This window comes from Paramormyrops kingsleyae, chromosome 6, assembly GCF_048594095.1.
Source record: "Paramormyrops kingsleyae isolate MSU_618 chromosome 6, PKINGS_0.4, whole genome shotgun sequence".
Lineage (NCBI taxonomy): Eukaryota > Metazoa > Chordata > Actinopteri > Osteoglossiformes > Mormyridae > Paramormyrops > Paramormyrops kingsleyae.
Genome location: NC_132802.1, coordinates 2,571,503 through 2,587,018, shown reverse-complemented (window position 1 = coordinate 2,587,018; position 15,516 = coordinate 2,571,503). Strand labels below are relative to the sequence as shown.

Here is a 15,516-nt window from a genome sequence, read left to right as displayed (position 1 = left end):
TATTATTTAAAACCTCCACTCATGTGTCTCTCATAACCTGGAGTTTCACCTTGAGAATTATAATTTAGTCTTGGAAATAAGCAGTAAAATTTGTGTTTACATGCAAACATTCAAACAGTCAATGCCAGGACGCAAAGCTAAGAAAAAACACATTAAAGATGATGCGCTTATGAAGGAAACGAAGCCTTTTTGCTTAATTATCAGTTGGCTGGTTCCTTGCTTCTTTCTATAATTCATGCTACACCTTTAAAATGAAATGCAATTTAGACATCGCCTGTCAAACCTAATCTGAACATTATGTAGGATGAGCAGCGGAGAGCAGCAGTTCAGAAACGGCCCTGATTAAAAGATACTGCCAAGTACATAGTTTTCAGGAAGGCAGAGCGGAGGTGAATAGGAAGAGGAACGCACATAAATGATTAATAAAAGATTAGTTTCTAAATTTAATTTTATGTTGCCAACCTCTTGTCAGTTAACAAATGTTGTAACTCTTTTGATAAGGACTTACCACCAAAATAATTCACCCATTAGTTATTAGTTTGCACTAATAATTCAAGGCATGTGAGAATGAAAATTTCATTTTTTTAATTCTATGTAAATAAAAGTCAGGTGTGGTTTTTAAGCAATATAAAATTTTATCTATGTAGTACCAAGAAATGTAAACTGCTTGTTTTATTCTAGATTTCTTTTCTTAATTTACGGGGAGGTGGTTTTCTGTCAAGCCGCTTACAGGTCAAACAGTGCAGTTAGAGGCAGTTAAAAGGTGTCAGTAGGTCATGCTCAGTCAGTGTCATCAATCTGGGGCATCACTGCCCCTTGTATGAATACAAAAAAATGTAAACTCACTAATATAGTAATGCAACCACAAAATATAACTATAAAACATATTTGGAAAGTTAAGCTACGGAATAAACCTCAACTTTTAAATACTGACAATAACGAATCTCCACAGATGCACACAGATCAATACAAGTAAAAACTGTAGGAAGAAAGGTTTGTTTGACTTGAGATTGGATGCAGTCATTAGCTCAAGGCTGATGGCTCGTTTGCTGGGCCCACATGGAACCGCCTGTCTTAGCTTCTGCACACAAGCACACAGGCAAATGGCCCGGGCAGCTTAGCGTCACTGGTTCATGCTGATATCATGTCTTTAAACTGGGGAGGAAAATGGGGAGACCGTGAAAACCAGAGCAGGGCGTGACCCCTCCCACCAGCGATTCCCAATGGCTCCACCTCTTCATATGTCAACAAGTGCAAATCAAAATGCATTTTTCTAAGTGCAGCCCAACCTAAAAGTTTGTCACTTGTCTGTGAAGCAAAACACATTTAATCTCTCAGTTATCTGCCTGGCTGTAACTCGCGCAAACGAGTGACAGGCGCATAGGATTGCTTGGTTTTTCCAATGACGCAAAGCCAAACATGACCTCAAGATAAGCCTCCCCTCACTTTCGTGTCAATACACCTTGACCTCTTTATTTTCAGCTGTGCCCTGACACTGGGTTGCAGTGAAATAAAACTTGGCCATAAAAATCATTTCTGTTTTGATCCCATTAACTACGCGGGACTATATACCACATGATTGGAGAAGCAAGCCGATTCATGTTGGAAAATTACGGCCACCTGAAAATAAAGATTTCCGCCATAAACAAGGAGGACATCGGAGTGCAGCGCATTCAGGCAGAAACAAACTCACTGCATTTGTTTGGCATCGTGTGCAAAGTCTGTCGAACATTTCATTTTGCGTATCAATTTGTGATCTGTAAAAGAATTACAAAGCAGAAAAAAATACCATTGCTTTATGTTCGATAAGTAATATGATTTTACCATTATGGAATTCAAATCTTAGTCTGAATGCCACCTGACATTTTATTGTATCTGATAATCAAATTGGTCACCTGGTTATCTCATGGTGTAAGATTAGATTACTCTTTAACTAAGAAAGTTTTTTTCTGTTTTAAAACATGATTTTGGTTAAATAAATTAAAATATACTATATGGACAAAAGTATTGGGACACACCTCTTAATCATTGAATTCAGGTGTTTCATTCACACCCATTGCAACAGGTGTATAAAATCAAGCACCTAGCCATGCAGTCAGGTTTACAAGCATTTGTGAAAGAAGAGCTCAGTGAATGAAGAGTGGTACTGTCATAGGATGCCACCTTCACAATAAGCCAGTTTGTGAGATTTCTTCCCTGCAAGATATTCCACGGTGAACTGTAAGTGGTGTTATTGCAAAGTGGAAGTGTTTAGGAACAACAGAAAGTCTGCCATATGGCAGACCAAGTAAAGTAACAGAGCGGGGTCACTGAATACTGAGGCGTATAGTGTGTAAAAGTCACCAGCGCTCTGTTGACTCTAACTGCAGAGTTCCAAACTTCCTCTGGCATTAACCCCAGCACAAGAACTGTGCACTGGGAGCTTCATGGAATGGGCTTCCATGGCTGAGCAGCTGCATGCAAGCCTCACATCACCAAGTGCAATGCCAAGCGTTGGATGGAGTGGTATAAAGCACACTGCCACTGGACTCTGGAGCAGTGGAAACGTGTTCTGTGGAGTGACGAATCACGCTTCTCTGTCTGGCAGTCTAGTGGATGAGTCTGGGTTTGGCAGATGCCAGAAGAACGTTTCCTGCCTGACTGCATTGTGCCAAATGTAAAATTTGGTGGAGGAGAGATTATTGTTTGGGGTTGTTTTTCAGGCCCCTTAGTTCCAGTGAAGGGAACTCTTAATGTTTCAGCATACCAAGATGTTTTGGACAATTCTATGCTTCCAACTTTGTGGGAACAGTTTGGGGAAGGCCCTTTTCTGTTCTAGCATGACTGTGCCCCAGTGCACAAAGCAAGGTCCATAAAGGCATGGTTGGGTGAGTTTGGTTTGGAAGAACTTAACTGGCCCACAGAGCCCTGAACTGAACCCCATCAAACACTTGTGTGATAAACTACAAGAGAGATTGCGAGCCAGGCCTTAATCAGTGCCTGACCTCACAAATGCTCTTCTGGATGAATGAGCAAAAACTCCCCCAGACACACTCCAAAATCTTGTGGACAGCCTTCCCAGAAGACTGGCAGCTGTTCTAGCTGCAAAGGGGGGGCCAACTCCATATTGATGCCTGTGGATTTAGAATGTGATGTCAAAAAAGTTCCTGTGGGTGTAATGGCCAGGTGTTCCAATACTTTTGTCCATATAGTGTATAAATAAATGTGATTTGTTCACTGTGAAGTTCACCATCCACGGGAAAGTATGGCACATATACATTAACGTTAAGTATATTTAACAACATGTAAAATAACCATACGGTATCATATGAATAATATAAATCTGTGATCAATTAAAAAACATAATTCAATAGATAAAATTAAAATACGTTTAACATCATTTTATTAAATGTAACGGGAACCCCACCCCCCCATCCCCCAGAAGTGGAAAATATTTCCTGCGAGTGACAATATTCAGGGAATTTGTGTCAGTAGTAAATGGATCAAAACAAATATTTGTTGTACAAAAAAATGAATCACTTTATTAAAAAGAATCTTAATTTCTTTCTATAATGCACTTATAGTAACTAAGTCAAATCACTAAAAGTTTTTTTTTCGTACAAAAGATTGACATAAAAAGTGGGATCTGAAAATATTTTTCTTTGATAATAAAAGGTGTAATAATACAAAAGGAAATGGAACCCAAAAAACTAGGCCGATAAGGATAACCAATTTCCTTGTCTACGTCTGAATCAGATAAGGAGCATGGGATTTTAACCACTAATTGCTTAACAGACCACATTTTACTATAAATGCTCGGCGATTCTGGGCTGTTCGTTATTGTGGGTGTAACATGTCAGTCTCAGATTGTTTCCCCCCTTGTCTTAGACATTAGCCCAAACTTATTACCCCAGGACTCTGCGGGGACTCTCCCTCTACCCCCAAAAGGATGCGCTGAAAAGCAAATGGAGCATACAGGTAGCGGCTCTGACAGGATCAAGAGTGCAGGGCACAGATAACGCTCACAGACACGGAGACGCCCTGGGAGCTGACCAGGAGAAATGAAAGCCTTCCGGCTGGGCCAGCATTAACTCAGCGAGGCTCCATAACAACAAGTCACATGCTACACACCGAAGAGGAGGAACTGAAAACCTGCGCTCTCCGCAGCTCCCCACGCTTTCAGGTCCTCCTTAAGACGGTTCATTTCTTCCCTCCAAAGTCAATGTGAGCGGAGCCCAGGAAGTGTCACGTTAATGTGAAACTTTTTTTTTTCATTTTCAGACATAAAGTAATACTAGCCTAGTAATCTAAGCCCTGTTGCGTCTCTTTGACAAGATGTAGAAAGCTGAGAGCCAAGCTGAATTCACAAATTTGTGTAAATATATATCAGTCATAATAACAAGAACGTAACATACATGTTAAGAAGTTACGGAAGTATTAAGCTCACCGCTAAATTCCAGATGTCATATTTCACATGGATTTTAAAACATCAAACATTGCCTACAATATAATAATATTGTATCATTGGTACCTTTCACAATGTATTTCTTAAGCCACAGTATATTTTTGCCAGTCTACATTATGCAACTAAAATTAAAGGAAATGTTTTGTAATGAATAAATTTTTATAGGGAAACCTCCCTACATTGCCTACATTGTTTCAAATATATTCAGTTCAGTAGTTCATCTTAGCGCATTTATTCATTTGGATGCTTTCCTGTTGAGTACTGTAGCCTGGAGTCCTAAATAGGTTGCAGTATGTACCTTTCTCAGTGCTACGAAAAAAGCACAACACCAGTCCTTCTGTCTGTGAAATGATAACAACCAACAGGAACAACCAACTTTCTGTCTACCACTCCTTCAGCCAGCTTAGTTACTATTTGTAGCTCTTAACCTTAAACCTGCAGTACATAAGGTTTAAACTGGAAGCCAATGAACCAGAATATTCTTTGAGTGGCCAATTCCACTGAACTTTCATTGAGCTTCAAGTATTCTATAATGTGTTGCTATGTTAGCTAGATGATTTTTCCAATGAAAGGATGGATACAAAATTTTGTGTCTTGTAACAAATCGCAACCAGTTTGTTAATGTTTGGAAGATCATAAAAATAAGCCATTTTTGTTATTCAAAAACAAGATCACACAGGCACAAGATTAAGTTGCAACGCAAACACAAAGCCAAAGGTCAGTCGCTGTTCAAATGCCAGACAGGTTTCTCTGGGAAAAACAGGTCACATAAATCAAATAAAGGTGCAGCTCTCTGTACCTCAATCTACACACAGTACAGGTGTTGCCACTGGTTGGGTACAAATAGTATCAAGCTGTAGAGGGCAGAGGAGGCCTTGGGTGCCAGTGATGAAGCTTCACAGCTGATACCACTCAAGCTGACGAGCCCCTACTTCAGCACACAAGCCTCCTTTTCAACATGTTTTCAGGGTGAGCCAGATTTGGCAACCACCCTTTAATGTGCCGGTGTTCACTGATTCTGTTCTTCAGTTAGACCCTTTATGCTCAGGAAGAGTGCCTTTACTGACCGAGCCAATAAACAGCCCCGGGAACCTAGAACAGGAGCCTCTGACTCACCCAACAGAGGAACGTGTGTGTCCAGACACTCATGGTGAATATCCAGGTAGCACAACATCCCCCGTAAGATTATTTCAAATAATAATGAGGCAGCGAGAAGGTTTGGCCACATACTTACCCACATGTGTGGGCCGCCGTCCACTTTTTCTTGTGTCATTGTCGTCCTCCTGGCTCCTTGGCTATTCCTCCTCTTCATAAACACTTTCAGTTCATGTATTTATTCTGTTCACCGTCGGCTTTTTTCAAAGCATCTTTTGGCAGCGGTCATGCTGGTGACTGACAGAACTGCATTATGTTAATTATTTTTCTTGTCATATTTATTTTTCCCTTTCTTTTGCAAACCACATTTCCAGCCCCATGCATCATCACAAAGTCTGATTTATGCGATGAGATTAACGTGTTTATTTCGGTCCTGTTAAAACTTTTTTATATTTATTTGTTTGTACATTTGACTCGAGTGACATCTTGATGTAACTGCCAACAATGATTATGTAGCCAACCTACAAACCACAATCTGAGAGAAGGATAATAATATTCCCAACATTCCATTACACACTATGCTAGGAACCACATCAGATCCGTGTCACAGTTTCAAAGAGGTCTGTGAAAAATTGTGAATTCAGTCTAATTATTAGTGAACATCCACATAAAGTAAAATTTCACACATGCCACTTGCAGCAATTGTTAATTGTTTTAAGTTACTTCCATAATTAATATTACTTTCAATAACTGATGGCATCAGCTAATAAATTCTTCCCACTGCCCTTGAAGCTGCAGCTTTCATCTACGAGGCGAGATGTACAAATGCCACTGGGTAAATTACCAAAGTTCAGCAGAATTTGTTTGCATTTCCCCAGGATATCATGTTATTGGTGTCTTAGGTCAGTTGCATTAATTTGGAAAAGAAAAAAAAAACATTTTCTGCCACAGACAGTGGCCCTTGAAAGTGGCCCAGAACCATTTGCTTTAACATTCATTACAAGTCTGCTGCAAAACTATAGTTGGACTGTGGAACATGAAAGGGTTGGTATGGCCTCAACCAAAATCTCTCAATTTTTTCCCCTTTCCACTCCTTTCCTTTCATCTGAAAGCAACTCGGGCTGTTTAAAAATAATACTCCAGTTTCTTAAAGCTTTTGTTTATATGCCAGTTCTGAAATGTCAAGAGAACGGTGAGTAAAACCGCGAGAAAAACAAACCCTCCATTGTTGTATTTTCACGTGGATAAATCATGGGGAAAATTATTTTTTTGCCCAGATGCTATATGGAATTTATCATTCCTATGTTTGATATACAGAAAATGAACACGACGAAAATCAATAAATACCACTGCACCCACACCATTTTAGGTGATTTTTTTTTGGCACTGCGTCGTGTGTCTTGTTTTTCTTTCTGTGCCACAGACAGTGCATATCATTAAGTATTTTAATAACAGTTGCAAATTGGCCCTTCTCTAGAGTGTAAACCATAAAAAAACATATTTACTGGTTGACCAAATCTATGAAGTGAGGTTTCAATTAAGATGCTTTTGTTACTTTCTGTTTCATTAATCAGATTGTCTTTATCCGAGGCAGGATACACTTTTGCACCTTCATATAGCTGGACCTTTGCCTACCTTTATCTGTCCATAACTTTTGGGTTACCTCCTGTGACTCTGGCTTGCTTAGATCCGCTTAGGCGTCCATATTATGTACAAAGTGCTTATCTAGTGCAGAATGACAGTGAGCCTAGTCCTTATCTCAGGAAGCACAGGACAACACCAAGGGAACAGCCTGAGCAGGATGCCAGTCCATTACTCACACATTGTATAAGCAATTTAGAGACACCAATTTACCTAACTACATGTTTCTGGGTTGCAGAGCATGCTGAATTCACTACATGAAGCAGAGGTGGGATTTGAACCAGCAACCCTATGAGGCACCAGTGATACCCACTGGGCCACGATGTTATACCCAGTGAAAAGATCACAATTGTAAAATGAACCCAAAGAGTTAGACAGGAATTATGTGCAGTGCATTCATTACTAAAACCATCAATTGGACAAGCAGAAAATAAAATGGATGGGTAAATTAATATATTCTCAGGAAAATATGAGTGTTAACACTAGTGTTCTGAATCAACACAACATAGTACAGAAGCAGTACAGCCAGGTTCTTCAAGAGCTGGAATTGAGAACACTTATGGGTATTAAGCATTGATTGGTCCCAACCTCCCTGCAGCCGGGATTTACGTAGTAGACTAAGGAAAATCTGGTCTGATTGATTAAGCTTTACGTGAACAGCAATAAAGACGAAAGTGTGAGGAAGAAACAGTGTATTGCACAATGAATTTTCACTCAGAACTTCGCTGTTCACTGCAAATGCTTACATTAGGCATTTTACACGCATTTGAGAACGTAAAGCCTTTGAAGAGCGAAAGAGGAGAGGCGCTTTTAGGGTGGGAAGGCAAGGAAGCGTGCTGCTCTTCCTGCACTCGCTTTTTATCTGGGGCAGCTGATGGTTTAACTAGCTTGGATCGGCTGATAGGACATCCTCCCACGTGTGCGCACAATCTCTTTAAGGCGTACAGCTAATGCCAGGCGGGGGGTATTTTTTTAGCCTTCAGGCGAAGATGCTTTCATTTTGCTATATTTACGATTTAGTTTCCTTTCTTCAGCCGATCTACTTGATGTATTAAATCGTCAATGCTTTCTTCAAAACTAAATTTGATTTACTAGAGTAATGCTTTAATGCACACAGTTTCCGCATACCCATGTATTTCCACAAAGAACAAATATTTTATATTATTTCTGTGTTACCGAACCTTTGAAATAAGTATGTCGAAGCAATGAGGATAAAATGCATGATCTGATATAACATGTCGTTCCCAACTTGCACATGCATTACATTTTACCCACTACAAATTGATGGTTATAAATGCGTACAAACACGACCCTAACTTGGCTAAGAGGTTTTAAAAATGGATAGGTGGTAATGCACGTAACTGATAGGTTATAGTGGGTGGTCTGTGAATTTGTTGAATTAAATCTCTTGCTGTAAAGCAAAACACTGCCTTCTAGTGCAGGAGAGTGTTAGCGTCCCAATTTCCATTTATTAGTGTCGCCAGAGTTACAGTATTTCAGAAGTACCAAAATTCACAAGAGCAGACAGCTATAGGGCAGGTTTTTTAATGTGAAGCTTTCTGGAGCCCTGACGGTGAATTTAAAGTTGGTTGAAATTTTAAAAAGCCCTGATTTGATTTAAGCATGAAATCCTTCTAAAGCAGTAGGCGCTTTCACACCAGCAGAACGTTTTTTTTTTTCTAGAACCATAACCTTTTCCGAAACCAGGGACTTTTGTCGTGCTCACACCGCAGGAACTCGGCCCGATTGTAGTTCCTCGGAGGCAGTTCCGGAACCCTTTTTTAGTACCTACTACAGTCTCGGACTATGGGGGAGGCGCTTACAGCCATAGTTTGCTGATTGGTTGGCCACAAGCACCGGCTCTAACATGGAAGCTACGCGAAAGTGCAGAGAAAGACATTTAGCGGAGCAAAAAGTGAGCAGAGGGAATTGTTTCTGTACCGCAATTACACTTCAATTATTTACACATCAATTAATACATTTTTGCTTGCATCTCCATATTTGTGCATCGGAAATTATCACCGATAACTTCCAGCGCTTATTAGCGGGATAATGTTAAATCGTTTTTTATTCTCTTTGGAAAATGAAGGTCCGATCGACTGGCCAGGTTTATTAATGAATTATAAATGTTGCAGGCCCAATAACTAACGAATAACTACATAATTATCCTCCACTGTCATAACGTGGCGGTGTAGTTTGGTAGGTTCCGGAACTCCGCAGTGGAAACGCATAGTGAGGCGCCAGCCGTATGCAGGGAAAACCCTGAACTCGGTTTTCTGGTTCGTTGTTGCTTTATTTGGTGTTAGGGGAATAAAGTGTATCCTTCCTATAACTGATGGTCGTCATTACTCCAGGTACGGGATTCAGACTTAAACAATCAGCTTAGGAGTCTTTTCAGGGAGGGTTTTACACTAAAATGACCTGTTTCTATTCTCCTCATCCAGAAACGGTAACTGAAGCATCCTTCTGCATTGCCAGTTTGCACTTTTTATTCGCATGGTTATGAGTATCACTCAAGTGATTCATAAACTAGAGGAAATGGTTCTGCGGTGGAAAATACTGAGCTCAGTGAGTCTAAACAATCCCGACAAACAAACGCTGATAACACTGCGGCGGAAAAAGAAAATATCTGACCTATTGTCACTTCTTAAGAGTGAAGCCCTCGGTGGGAACGTGGAGACAAAAGGCGTGTCGTGCGATATTTTAACAGGCCAAACAGCGAAAAGCTCCACGGCGCACAGGAACCACGACATGCTCACGATCCACTTTAAGTGCGACGCCGTGTGTTTGACCGAGCCCACGCCTTACGTGGGGGCGTCTTTCCGCGCCGCATCGGTTAAGCAGCGGCTGGTCCGTAGCACTACACCTTAAATACACGTAATCTATATTTCTGAATGCACATTTAATTACATATTATAGATTTTAATATAAACACCGTCATTTGTCATTTTTATGTCACTGCATTACCCTGATTGCATGTGAGTAGCTGGAAGTAGACAGTCAATATACTGACCACTGTACGGTTTCTGAAGTTATGGAAGGGAAATGTTTTATTTGTCCATTCGCTGTCATTAAACGCAGCTTTTTCTTGTTACTGTAATAGGACTAAGCTTGGAAGGTTTGAAATGTTAACACTGCCACCTCGTGGGGGAAGAAAGATTCAAATACGTCAGCGCTTTAAACCATTAATAAATAATGTTTCTTGGAAAGAATAAGGTCTAAGAAGACGAATTTGTCATTACAGGTGTGCTGTAACAATTTTATAGCTCAAATTAAAAAGTGAATTGGAATTTATGATAGCCACAAAGTTATTAAATTAGCATTTCTTAACCATGGTAACGTGTAAAAAATACAGATTAATAATAAAAATGGTTCATTGTCATTATTTCTGTCTACATATTACCCCTTTCTTTTCCTTCACTAAAAAAATTGCACTATTTGATGCAGAACGGTATATTACAATCGTTAGCGCAAATAACCATTAATCTGTGGCAGAAAGCATTAGCAATTTCATCAGCTGTGCAAAATATTTAGTTAAGGTACTAACTGCAAAAGTATTAATAAGTGACCAACATGCCTGGGTAGGGGTTAAGGGCTGGGTAGGGGTTAAGGGCTGGGTAGGGCTTAAGGGCTGGGCAGGGGTTAAGGGCTGGGTAGGGGTTAAGGGCTGGGTAGGGGTTAAGGGCTGGGTAGGGGTTAAGGGCTGGGCAGGGGTTAAGGGTGTCTGTGTTGTGTATTGTATAATATTATGTAATATTTTTTATATATAGCCTAAGGCTGGCTGCTCTGGTCTGTATTGCCTCCACGAATCTCCTCGCTGCATTGACCCGAGTTCATAGGTCCTTTCTTCTCACACTGGACCACCAGTATGCGGTATATTTCTAGGAGGACAACAAGGATGTTCTTGCAGGTGAAGAAGATCATCAGCTGGTTGAGCACGTTCTCACAGGCCATGAGGTAGAGTCGGTACACAAGGAAGGGTCCGTCTTGCAGGCCGACGGTGAGCAGGAGGCTCCAGGCCTCTCTGGAGTCGCAGGAGGGGCCCGGGCGGCTGCTGGGGGGGGCGCTTTGGGTCAGCACCAGCGGGAACTGCATGAGCGCCCATGTGAAGAGGCCGAGCCCAGCCAGCACCACAGCCCGGTTCGCTTTGACCTCCGGCTCCCTGAAGGTGTCGAAGATGTCCAGGATGTCAGCACCCAGGCCCACGTAGGCCATGAGGAGCTGCGACAGCTGGTCCCGGGACATGTTCCCTTTGGGCATGAGCCACCGGCCCAAGACCAGCACCATCAGCATGGTCTGCTCCAGTCCCGCCACCCAGTTCTCTGGGTCCAGCTCTGTCAGGCTCTGTGTCGTGTAATATTATGTTATTCCCATGGTTTGCTCCCTTGAACTAGCAGCAATCATTTCTGTGTCTTTAACTGCTACCACAATTTATCCATGTAATGAGGATTTCGTCCAAAATGGCGCATATGACCTCCGCTCACTTGTTTCTCTCTTTGTACTGAATAGTGTTTAACAAAGCAATTCAGATATTCTCTTAACACAAAGGATTTCACTCACAAGGCTAGTTCACAACCTGCTACTTTAATATATTTACCTTCTCAAAAGGCAGTTTAATCTGCAATAATGTACAGTTTACCCACTTAACTGAATGTTTCGCCTTTTTTGAGAGCTGAGCTGAAATCTCCCTGATGGTTCATGTTTAAGCCTGTAACATTTTGGTCACAAATCCAATTCCTCATTAACCAGTATCCAATCAGAGTGAGTTGCGATTCAGGCACTAGTCTGAATTTTGTAGGCTACAGCAGATATTATACATATCCTGAAGCCAGAGCACAAACCCTAGAGCAGGGTTTCCCAACCCAGTCCTCAGGGACCCCCCCGACAGTCCACGTTTTTGCTCCCTGCCAGACAGTCCATGTTTTTGCTCCCTGCCAGACAGTCCATGTTTTTGCTCCCTGCCAGATAGTCCATGTTTTTGCTCCCTGCCAGACAGTCCATGTTTTTGCTCCCCCCCAGCTCCCGACCTGAAAGAGAGCAAAAATGTGGACTGGGGGTTCCCCTAGGACTGGATTGGGATGCATTGCCCTAGATGTATCTTGTTTCTTCAATTACAGCCTATTCCTTGAAGAAAAAAACAATGGGAAATAAAATTCAGGCAGGCGTGAAAGATGGCAAAGCAATCACCCTGGAGTACATACCGCTACGATGGGTATATGGGAGAGGATCTGAAGATCGCTCCCCGTGGAGCTGTTGCTCGGCAGGTTGGTTTGCAGCAGGTTCAGCTCCAGGAACCAAATAGACGGGACGACTGTGCTGAGGTACAGGAAGACCATCGGGGAGAACCTGGAGGCAGGCAGACACCCGACACTTTACTTTTCACCGACCCACAGGAATACAGATGTTGCGTTGATTTGGAGGGAAAACTATTCCCATCTCATGTAGGATGTCCCCCCCCCCCCTCGCCCAAGCAGGGGGTTTTACACACTGCAGGCGAGCTCAAAGGCTTGCAGAAGAGAGGGTCCCAAGGTGAACGCGATCCCAGAGTGCTCCTGGTTCATGGAGATGGGGAAGCTCTCAGGAGAACAGGGCCAGATCCAGGTAAAGGCAGACTAGGCAGCTGCCTGGGGGCCGAACAGCACAAGGGGCCCCAGACAAAGTCAGGAAAAACATATATGTTATAGGTTCATGTATAATTTATGAATAAGAATAATTACACAAAATACAAAAAAAAATAAAACCTAAATATAAAAAAAAATATTTATGTGCAGAATACTGAGTTGCCCAGGACCCCCGAATGACCTGAAATGATCAATTTCCTTGGAAAGGGGGCCTCCGAAGTGAAGCTTTGCCTGGAGCTGAAGGAGCATGAAGCTTCTGTGGGGTCATCTGATGATTCTTGTTGTTTTATGTAGCCACCTCTGAGGTCACCCAGTCAGCTTTATGTTAATTCTGTGCTGACTTAAGTATGGGGGGTGGCAGGCTTTGTAAGAGAAAGTGGTTGGTGAGAAGAGCTTATAGATAAGAGTGGGGGGGGGTTGGCTTGTTTAAGAAAACCAGTGCACTGTCACTGGACCAATATTAAGCAGCATTATGTCAGGCTAATACAGAACAAGCCCCCGCTTTGTAATGACACGCTTAGGTATAGACTCACATTACAATGCCGCAATGTTTAGAGCAAAAACTAATTTAGGGCAAAAAATGAATCCTTATTTGGCACCAAGAGACCAAAGATTGCTGACACATTCTTTGGGAATAATTTGCTGTCTGTCTTTTACTCCATTGTTGGTTTAACCTTGAAGCCCAAAAATACCATTCATGTCCATTAATGGAAAAGGAAATATGATTTAACTCTGTCCACACAGCCTGTCTAATCATTTTAACTCAGGAGCTGTTTTGTTTGTCTCCTGGATTTTTCATTTCACTAGAGTGGTGTTTGAAGTTGATATAACTGGTGTCAGTTTGCAGTGTTTTGACTGTAGTGGAGCACATTTATAGAGAAGCATCATGGGAGGAAGAGGAGGGAGAGGAGGAAGGAGACAGCGCTGGCAGGTAGCGGAGCTTCACCATTTCCACTCTGCACTGCGATTGCACCGGAGGGTGACGGCGATCTCCACGGCCAGCAGGGCGACGCCAGTGAGCAGCAGCCAGTGCGCGGCCTCCCCGGTAGCGGCCACCACACGCCACACGGTGACGGCGCCGTGCGCCGCGAACAGAGCGCGGCTCAGCACCGCCAGCAGGACGTCCAGCGCCCAGGGAGGCCGACCCAGGGGGCATGTTGGCAAGCTCTGGGGCGCCATCTACAGCCAACAGATTTCCCACAATATAAAAAAGATTCAAATACCAAGTGGAGACATTCAATAAAAATGGTTCATACTGTGTCATTTCCTCCAGAAGATGTTCAAAACTAATTCAAAATCATTTTAATTGCAATTTGCACATTTGTATGTGTCAATTTAACCAACAATATGCCAAAAGTAATGTGACCAGTGTATTTATGGTGTCAGTTTAATAGACCAGCCTCTAACCTTAGGGACTCTAGCAATGCATTATGGGAAATATTTCCCTAATCTCTGTATTGTCTGCCACCAACACTGCAGTTTAACGCCTTAGTGAGCTGCCTGACTGAAGAGGGGCCATCTTCACCTTGTCCTTTTCAGCCTTTCAATTCATACCGAAAAATGTTCCATCTGGTTGGGGTCAAGACTCAGTGCTGCTCACTGCAAATTTCCCGGTTTATTCCAGGCTGCTCAAAATATTTGCAAAGCCACGTCCATATGCTCTCAGTTTTCATAGACTGGCATTAAAGGCATTCAAAATCTATTCCAGCAGTTTCTTAATCAGAAAAGTCTCAATATTCAGTCATTTTCCATATCAATTCATACAAAAAATTGACTATTTGTTATTATTTTATGGAAACAATCAGCTGACTTAAGTGAAGGAATCAGCATTGAGGTACCAGACACACTGAGATGACTGCAGGTCCTTCAGCTCTGAATGAGCCACCCTTTTAAAATGTTAATTTGCCCCCAAAGCACATACAGCTCTTTCCCTGATCGCCTCTGCTTGCCACAACAATGAATTTACCCTTTATTCTCATAAAAGTTATTAACTCTTTAGTCTCTGCTTCCAAACATACATCCCCCCTCCCCCAAAACAGACTTACGGGCTTCAGCTTTGTCCTGACCCAGTTGATTCAGTAGAATACTGCTCTCTTTAGATTATCCCCACAAATTCCAGGACCTGGTGTTTCCACTCTCCAAGCTGCACAAGCATGCATGCAACTTTTAAAGGGATCCCCCCCCCCCCCACCCCCCATGGCTCACTTTGTCCAGGAAACCTGGAGCATCGTACGGCGCATGGGAGCCAGTGCTCGGGGCAGGATGGCAAGATAAGCAAGGTGCAGGGGATACTGTGGGTACTCCCCGAGGAAGGGGGAACAGGGGGAGGGACGAGTCGCAGATAAAATGGTGCCCATCGTCGTCTGTCATGATGTCACCTTCCCAGCCCACGGAATCGAGTTATCACTGGCCTGGGAGTCGACCCGCCACTGGTTTCCTGCAGAGCCAAAGCCGTTCCCTTCCCCGCCTAGGGCTGCCCCAGCGTCCATCAGGCTGCGATAAGAGTTTCCTGCCCCGATTCCCTCCCACCCAGTGCCTCACTGGCATTACAGAATCCTCCAAGAATACTATGGTGGGGTAAACCGTGGTATTTACAGCTCTCGTGGTGGCCTCGCATCAAACCTGCTTCTAAACACATACAGGAAGTGAGTCTGTTATGTTACAGACCTTTACCAATAATGCCACATGTCAGATCTTCACCTTCAGTGTGTTACT

General features: G+C 42.6%; 1 protein-coding gene across 1 annotated transcript; it reads right to left on the bottom strand.

The window, feature by feature from the left end:
• Positions 1-10,839: 10,839 nt before the first annotated feature.
• On the bottom strand, positions 10,840-14,965 carry LOC111834400 (transmembrane protein 26). The gene is made up of 4 exons (XM_023793653.2): positions 14,847-14,965; positions 13,748-13,980; positions 12,382-12,526; positions 10,840-11,524 (listed from the first exon to the last, which is right to left on the bottom strand). Exons 2-4 carry the CDS (start codon positions 13,978-13,980, stop codon positions 10,952-10,954), a joined length of 951 nt encoding a protein of 316 aa, XP_023649421.2. The 5' UTR covers positions 14,847-14,965; the 3' UTR covers positions 10,840-10,951.
• Between the last annotated feature and the right edge of the window lie 551 nt (positions 14,966-15,516).